General features: G+C 35.3%; 1 protein-coding gene across 1 annotated transcript; it reads left to right on the top strand.

The window, feature by feature from the left end:
* Positions 1-3,375: 3,375 nt before the first annotated feature.
* On the top strand, positions 3,376-7,691 carry LOC126587389 (BTB/POZ domain-containing protein At1g30440-like). Its single transcript, XM_050252430.1, has 4 exons — positions 3,376-4,350; positions 5,175-5,244; positions 5,499-6,722; positions 6,926-7,691. The coding sequence occupies exons 1-4, from the start codon at positions 4,292-4,294 to the stop codon at positions 7,472-7,474; spliced, it is 1,902 nt and encodes a 633-aa protein (XP_050108387.1). The 5' UTR covers positions 3,376-4,291; the 3' UTR covers positions 7,475-7,691.
* Positions 7,692-9,112: the final 1,421 nt, after the last annotated feature.

Here is a 9,112-nt window from a genome sequence, read left to right as displayed (position 1 = left end):
TACGTATGCTAAAGAAACTTTCTTAAAAATGAGATTCTTGAGGAATTTTTTGTCACTTTATATTTTTTGCATGGTGTTTTATAAGTCGGCACAGGAGGTGACGTTAAACTGTGAGGTGGTAGATAGTCTTCATAGCATTTCTCTGTTTGTTCAAATCCTAATTATATGTTAAGCAATATAATGAACATGAAACTTTAATAAATGGTATAATTAATTTAGTCCCATATATTTAGTTCAACCTCAGGTGAAAACAAATAAAAAAACAAGTTGAATGATGCTAAAGGCACTTCACATTTCCTTTTATAATATTTGATTGTATTTCTTATCTTTATGCTTGATTTTGTAACTTGTTATGAGGAGATAAATTTTGGTAGAGTTGTCTAATTAAGGCAGCTCACGCATCTAGTAGACCAATGTAAGGCCATGCCTAACCAAAATACACGAGTTTTTCAACTTTTGTAACATCTGCCTAGTTGGCTACTAATGACATGGAGAGACACCCCTACTTAAATTTTTTTGTTCATTAATTTGTCATGATCTATTGACTATGGAGTAAGAGTGAGATTAGGACTACCAACCTATTTATTTTCTCCCATAATGCAGCTCACATATTAGTTGGTTGAGCACATTACTCTATACTAAAACTTAGCTGAAAAATATTGTTCATTAACAGTATTTTTGACGAAATTGTCCTTCTGTTGCTGCCGCCTATCCTCAATTTTTATTTTTTTAATTATGTTGCAATCAATTTACGATTTCACCCCTGATTTACATGTGTTAGTTATCAATGACTGAGGGTTATGAAAAAAATAAAAATTGATTTATGTACTTTATCAATGTTAATTTATCTTCATCTTCGTTTCTTTTATTTATCATTTTAGTATTACGGTCTAGCAACTTAATATTTATAGGTAAAAAGTTTTAAATTCAATTATCGTAAATAATAAGTTCAATGTCAGTCACAAAAACTTACTTTAAAAAAAAAAAAAAAAAAATTTGATCGCAAAGTCTGTCCTACTCCAGCATTGCTATCATGAAAAGAAACTTTGAGGAGAATAATCACAAAGACTTACTCATTATATAGCTTAACCTCAATCATCCATTAGCGTTAATATATCGTTTGTTAAAAAAAAACAAAAAACCTTTAAAAATCCACATTGACCCCTATTTCTCCGTCAATACAGCGGGGAAGAGGTTGGGTGGGGGGAATGAATCGGTCCCAATTCCAAATTATTGCATTTGCTATGCATGGGACAATAAATTGACTATCTTTCCAATCAACCCTATCAATTTCTTGTTTTTAATTTTATTCCCCAAAATCATTCAAAATCTCACTTAAAATGTCCACGTACTATATTTAATCATTATTCTTCTTTTGGTCTGAATAATTAATTAATTTTCATATGGGCGTTAGCAACGCACCCACATGGCCTTGCTGGATGAAACATATAGATGTTGCTTCTATTCTTTGTCTTTAAAGAATCCGGATGTGAAGATATCGGAAATTCGTAAATCGAATTCGTTCGTTATACATCGTACGATTATAAATTAATTTTTTATTTAAAATTGAATACAAACAGTAGTTGATAAATACTAATCGTACGATATACGATAAATGGACACAATTCATAAATCTCCGTAACTCTCACAAAACTACCGAAGAGGATCGTGTTAGATCATTAAACTAGAAGGACAAGAAAAGCTAAAGAATTATGGTTAATAATTAGACAAGATTATCCCTTTGCTGGTCAAATTGCAGTTTCCCTTTACTTGTTGTGTACTCTATGTTTTTTTTTTTTTTTTTTTTTTTAGAATTATGATTTTAGCGTCCATAGATTAGTTCAAGTTTTAATTTTTTCTTATTAAAATCGATATTACTATTATATGCAGACCAAACTACACGAAGAAAGGAGAATAATTTAACTTGAAACTTATAGTGAGATAAAAGACAAAAGTCTTATCAATCAAAGGCGTTGTTTTATTTGACAAATGAAAAGTTTTATCAATCAAAGCGATATTTTATAATATTGACACGAAAATTACATTAAAGGGAAGTATTATCTACACACCTCTTTTTACTTCTCACACATCCTTTGTTAATTTTTGTCCGTTGATCTTCTTCAATTCATCCGATCCGACGGCTGAAAACCAAAAAGGTGTGGGATAAGTAAAAAGGGGTGTGTGGATATCACACCCCTACATTAAACTGTGAAGTAACAAAGAATATGTAAAAATCTTATTTTTAGAGTGTCTCTTTAGCATTTCTCATTTTATTTTAGTTCTTATAGTTTCAATTTTAGGATTTATAATCGTCATAATTCAAAGTAATGCCTTGATTAAGGGTTGTGGTTGTTTTATTTTATTTTCCACCTCCTAAAATATATATTTATTACTTACAAGGGGTCTTAGATTTAAACTTCATAAATGATGAGTCTAATAATAATTTGTTCTCTCACCCTTAATGTAAAAATATACCGTTGTATGAAGAATAAACTAATTTTCGCTCACATATGTCACAAAAGCGTTATTTGTGTCGTTATATAAAAAATAAACTAATTTACCTTCACATATGTCACACAAGCGTTATTTTGTATTTGTTGATGAAGCATTATTTTTAGGGTAGTGCTTTTCATAAACCTTTTTTTTTTAATCTCCTACGCACTTTTGTGAATTTTGTCCATTGATATTTTTTAATTCATTTGATCCAACGCGTAAAAAATGAAAAAAAATGTGCAAGATAAAAATAGGTGTGTGAATTACGAGGTTTCTTAAAAACTAAAAACAAGAGGTCTCGGGTTCGAAACTCGCTGCTGGTGTGGAAGCTAGACTTGTGGCCAGAGAAGGTTGAAATGACTCTGTGAGTCTTTCCAACCCCCAGAGGGATGGATAACCGTGATTTGCCACCAGTTGTCCCTTTTTTTTTAAAAAAAGGTGTGAATAACACCTCTCTCAAAAGTGAGAGTCACCTCCTATTTTTTCAGGGTGGGGGGAGAAAAAATATCTATTGGCCCAATTGTTAGGGAAAGAAATCATCTCCGAATTTATTCCACCAAGGTTACCGGATCAAGTGATCCAGATCCTTGAAATTTGATCAAATGGCTAAAAATATGGGCCTTTAAAAGTTATAATAACTTTAGCCGTTGAATCAAATTTCAAGAGCCTTGATTACTTGATCCGGTAATCTTGATGGAAGATATCCGGAGAATATCTCTTTCCAATTGTTAGTGTTAATTATAAAACGTTATATCAAAAACATAAAATAACGGAAGATTTGGAGAGAATTTCACCTAAAAAAATCTGTTTAGCATTTTTCCTCCTACATTAGAAAAGGAAAAGACTAATCGCGAAAATTGAAACTTGAAAGACCAAAAGCGGAAATTTGCACCCACTTCAAAACCAAATCATTATGTTAGGTAAACATTCTCATCTCCTAAACCAAGTTCTTAAAGTGCAATGAGTGTGTCGCAAGCCAGAGGACCCCACATGTATGAGTGAGAGGAGAGAAGGCCTTCCTACCTTCGGAGCCAGAGGGAGAGAGGGAGCTGCTGTGCTGCCATTAATAACAAGGCCCTGACACGTTAGGGTTTCCAGGCGCCTGGCTGTCTTTTGGGCAAATGGGTCTTGCGGTTTTGCATTGGCAGGCATTAGGAGGACTCCTTTTCCTTTTACTTTAATAAGGTGTCAGTGGTTTTGGTCTCTTGTGTCTTGAGGGGTTTCAATATTTGGAAATTTCTTTTAAGTTAAATTATTTAAGCATCTCGTTTTGGGGGTTTCTGGGGCACCAGTTTGGAGGGGTTTACCTAAATTCTCTGTCTGAATTAGAAAGTTTGAGTTTTTATTTAATTTTTAATTTTTTGTGGGGTTTTTGGGGTCAGGTTTGGGGATTTTTGGAGGTGGGTATTTGTAGTGGAGTTGTTTTGGAGGAATTTTCTTGGATTCAGAACTGGGTTTGTAAAGGAATTCATTTTCTTCTGTAATATCTGCTGGTTTTTTGGGTCAGTTTTTTCCAGAAGATTTAGTGGGGTTCTGCAAAGAAAGCTGCATTGTGGTGCTGTTGGGTTTCTGCTTTCGGCTTTTTTTCAGGGATTTTTCTGGCTGATTTGGGCTTTTACAGTGGTTTTTGAGGGAAAGTGCTTATTGGGTATCCGCTTTTGCTTGTAAAACTGCCCTGATTTGGGCAGTTACTAGTGCATTTTGCCTTGAGGGATTTGTTTCTGCAGACTTGATTAGCTTGTCTCTGTTGGGAAGTTGTTCTTGAAGTTCTTCTGTACTGCTTTCACTGGGAGAAAAAATGGCTTGCGTGAAATTGGGATCTAAAACTGATGCATTCCATAGACAAGGACAGGCCTGGTATGCACCCTGACATCTTTAGTTTGATACTCTTTATGACCGAATGTGTGTGTGTATATATATATATGTATGTATATGTATACATGCTCTGAATTGTTCTGAATTTGTGTCACAATTAAAATTGTTTACTTTTACATCATTTATATTCAGTTTGCAAACTTGAATTTGTATGGAAAGTAAAATTTGATATGTTGCCTGTAAGTTGGGATTCAGTTTAGGCACATCATATTTAGAGTTGTTACCTTCAAACGATTATTATTCCATTGGTGTTTTGGGATTTCGTAGTTTGAAGAATGCTTAAAAGAAAGGCGGTTGATACAAACATGTCCGCTGCTTGTTAATAATTGATGAGTTCTTGCTGTATCACAGTTGTTTGGGAGTCTGAAGAATGACTTAATTTGGAAGACAGAAGACGTTTCTTCTTCCTTTACCATCCATATTCTGGATATGCTCTTTGGGTTTTAGGTTCTACTTGTTACGTGTTCCTGTGTAGTACGTGGGTGATTGCATTCTCTTTGTACATTGCGTTGTGCTAGCAATCTTTTTCTGTTTTTGAACCTCATATTTGTGATTAACAATATGAAACGATGTTGGACTGATTTTTGTTTCTACTAGGTAATGAGTATATATAACAAATTGTATGCATGTTGTGAAACGAAAGCCATGTAGCGATTACCCTTTTGGATTATGTGTCTGTGCTTCATGATTGATTAGCTGATTATATGTTATGACTACAGACACTGAATCAATTCTTCTTGAGTAAATTAGTTCCCAATACTTTCTTATTTGTTGACTGACATTATATATGTCTTGCAACGATATAGGTTCTGCACCACTGGGCTTCCTAGTGACATTGTTGTTGAGGTTGGAGAGATGTCATTCCATCTTCATAAGGTTAGCTTCCCGGTTCCCTGTTTACTTTTACCTCCTTTTGGTAGGTATAACTATCACTTGATTTAGTGTTCTTGTAACTTGGGACAATTCGTTACGTACCTGTTCTGGAGAATGACTTTTGACTTCTTTTATCAGGTTCTCTGACTCTTCTTTTGAGTCGTTAATCATAATTTGGTGTCAACCCCGTATGCATAATGCATGCCTGATTTCACATTTGAATGCTACTCTCACCTTTGAATTGCCATTTGGTGCAGTTTCCTTTGCTCTCAAGAAGTGGGGTTATGGAAAGATTGATTTCTGAAGCATCTGAAGGAGAAGAAGGATGTGTCATAACCGTCCCTGATATTCCTGGTGGGGCAAAAACATTTGAATTGGTAGCCAAGTTCTGCTATGGGGTGAAATTTGAGCTTTCCGCCTCAAATGTTGTCTACCTTCGATGTGCTGCTGAGCATCTTGAAATGACTGAAGACTACGGGGAGGACAACTTAATCACACAAGCTGAAGCCTTTCTCAATCAAGTAGTCCTTCGAAATTGGAAAGACTCTCTAAAGGCACTTCAGACTTGTGATGATATTCTCCCTTATGCTGAAGAACTCAACATTACCAAAAGGTGCATCGAGTCACTAGCCACAAAAGCATCTACTGATCCTAATTTGTTTGGGTGGCCTGTCAGGGAGCATGGTGGCTCCATGCAAAGTCCTGGTGGGAGTGTCCTGTGGAATGGGATAAGTACAGGGGCTAGACCAAAGAAGTCAAGTTCAGATTGGTGGTATGAGGATGCATCAACCTTAAGCTTGCCTCTCTACCAGAGGCTGATTTCGGTCATGGAATCTCGTGGCATCAAACAGGAGATCATTGCAGCCTCAATCACTTATTATGCAAAAAAGTACCTTCCTGGGCTGAATCGGCGTCAAGGCAATGATTCTAGTACTCATCTTAAACCAGTGTCCTTGGGGTCCCCACCATCAGAAGAAGACCAGAAGCTCTTACTTGAAGAGGTTGATCGGTTACTTCCATTTCAGAAGCGTGTAGTCCCAACCAAATTTTTGTTTGGTCTACTTCGAACAGCCATGATTCTTCGAGCCAACCCTTCCTGCATATCAAATTTTGAGAAAAGAATTGGCATGCAGCTTGATCAAGCTACTTTGGAAGATCTTTTGATGCCCAACTTCTCTTATTCTATGGAGACTCTGTACAATGTTGACTGTGTGCAACGAATTCTAGACCACTTCATTGCCATGGAACAAACAGGAGGAGTGTCTCCATGTTCGGTCGATGATGAACAATTGATCGGGTCTTCAGGCCCTTCACTGACCCCAATCACAATGGTAGCCAAGCTTATCGATGGATACCTTGCAGAGGTTGCCCCTGATGTCAACTTGAAGCTCCCCAAGTTTCAGGCTCTTGCTGCTGCTGTTCCAGAATATGCCAGACCCTTGGATGATGGTCTTTACCGTGCCATAGATATTTATTTGAAGGTAATAGGCATCGATCAATTGTTCAATATAATTCATTTTTCCTTTATAAGATTGATCATTGAATTGATCAACCACACCGCATCCACCTAGAAATATTCTCTCAACCTCAATGTTTCTAGAGTTACAATCTATAAAATGAATTTAGTATTGGACACTCCTGTAACTTTTTGGGCTTATTGTTTTCTATGGTTTACAACCTGCAGTCGCACCCATGGTTGGTAGAGTCCGAAAGGGAACAGCTTTGCCGGTTGATGGACTGCCAGAAGCTTTCCTTGGAAGCTTGCACTCATGCTGCACAGAATGAGAGGCTACCCTTGAGAATAGTTGTTCAAGTTCTCTTCTTCGAGCAGCTTCAGCTTAGGTCGTCAATTGCCGACTGCTTCCTGGTATCAGAAAATCTTGATGGATCAAGACAGTTAAGAAGCGGGTTTGCTATGTCTAACGAGGGAGGCTGGGCCACTACCGTGAGGGAGAATCAGGTTTTAAAGGTTGGGATGGACAACATGAGGATGCGGGTATCCGAGCTTGAGAAGGAGTGTTCGAACATGAGACAAGAGATCGAGAAGTTGGGTCGCGTAAAAGGGTCTAGCACGTGGGGAAACGTATCAAAGAAATTCGGGTTCAAGATGAAGTCCCAGATGTGCAGTGCTCAAGAGGGATCCGTCACCAATCAACACAACGCGAGTGAGAAAGTCGAGAAGCTAAAGGAGAGGCATGGAAAGCATAAGAAAGACTCTGTTAAAGATGAATAGTTTTGAAGTTTTTCCTGTGTTTAGCTGGATATTTCTTCGATTTCGGTTCAGAAAGTAAGTTCCAACGTTTGCTTCTTTGTGCTAATACACCTGTTTAGTCTTTTGCTGTATGATATTATGCCGTAATTATGTGTAGTGGAGATGGACAAACGAAGTTACCTGGTAATTTGGTTCTCAACAAAGTTCATGAGAAATTCAAATGATCTTTATCAATCAATGTTTTTTTGTTGCAAGTCATTCTGCGTTCTTGTTAGTCGCGAGAGGTCAAAGTTACACTAAAATAATTCAGCGACCTAAATTTGACCTCCCGCGGATTAGAGGAAGTGGGGGGAGAGCCTCGAGATGGAACAAACCATCGTCGCAGCTCTCCCGGTGACGCATCCTGCTAGAGCAGATGCGCGAGCAACGATGAAAAATGCGGCTGTGGATTTTATTATCCTACTCATGCAGGAGAAATGCAACAATCTTTAACCTTTTAGATGTATTTGTTTAAGACGAATATTGATAGGAATTGATTAATATTCACTGGATTCAATGTACGTTGAATGTTTGGTTTGGTGTCGAGGATTGAATTTGATTTGAAATTAACGTGAAAACTTCGCTAGATTTAACGTTCGTTGAAGAATAAATGGATGTCAAATTCCAAATAACATATTTTGATTATTGGGCCATGCCGAATAACATGAAAACTTCTCTAGATTTAACGTGAAAACTTCTCTAGATTTAGCGTTTTATAACGGTTTTGATTATAAGTATGGAATAAACTTGGAATTTAAATAAAAGAAAAATTAGGTTTCCATCCATCTTTTTGCTACTCCATTGATTAAAACCTTATTATTTTTCAATTTTTGATTAAGGTCCTTAGGTTTTAATAAACACTATTAATTATTTCAATAATAAAATATTTTTTATTTCTAAATACATTCATTCAGTGTTAGAAACGTTACATTTAATATATTTATATTTATGGCTAAATTTTTTATTATATATTTTTAATTTTAGTTTGTACCCATTTTCAATTTGCAACCTTTTTTTTTTAATTTGTACCAATTTTATTTTCAGCTTTAATTTGTACCCATATATTAATTTCTTTTTGTGCCCATATATTTTAAACTTTTATTTGTATTTGTACCCATAATTTTAAAATTTATTTGTACACATTTTTAATTTTGCTAAATGTACCCATGCTAATTATATGATTTATTTTATGTTTTAAAATATATCAGTATTTACTTTTTAAAATATGTTAATAATTATGTGGGTACATTATTTTTTTGCTATAACTTTGTGAAAAACAATATTACTCTATTATTGATTTCTAAGTATTTACTATATTTTAAAAATATTATTTGAATTTGGTTAAATTTCATAATTTGAGGGACATTAAATGCATAAATGCATGAGTTAAATATCTTAAATGATGCTAAGGACCTCGATCAAAATATTTAAACAAACAAGGTTTTAATCTAACAATTAGGTTAATAAGGGACCGGAACCAAAATGGCCCTTGAATAGAAGTCAAAATTTATAAATTAACATGCAGCAATTCCTTGTTTAGATTCATAAACATATAAATTTAAACTTTCAGCGTGTAAAAAAACTTGGAATTTGAGACCTCTGATTTTCAAGTTTAAATTC

The sequence above is a fragment of the Malus sylvestris genome, chromosome 10, assembly GCF_916048215.2.
Source record: "Malus sylvestris chromosome 10, drMalSylv7.2, whole genome shotgun sequence".
In the NCBI taxonomy this organism is placed as follows: Eukaryota; Viridiplantae; Streptophyta; class Magnoliopsida; order Rosales; family Rosaceae; genus Malus; species Malus sylvestris.
This window is presented reverse-complemented; position numbering and strand designations above follow the sequence as displayed.

Excerpts from the sequence above, each read along its gene's own strand:
- LOC126587389 (XM_050252430.1), top strand. The coding sequence starts at position 4,292 with ATGGCTTGCGTGAAATTGGGATCTAAAACTGATGCATTCCATAGACAA. Across the intron at positions 5,245-5,498 it reads TGTCATTCCATCTTCATAAG|TTTCCTTTGCTCTCAAGAAG; the intron begins GTTAGCTTCCCG and ends CATTTGGTGCAG. Across the intron at positions 6,723-6,925 it reads CCATAGATATTTATTTGAAG|TCGCACCCATGGTTGGTAGA; the intron begins GTAATAGGCATC and ends TACAACCTGCAG.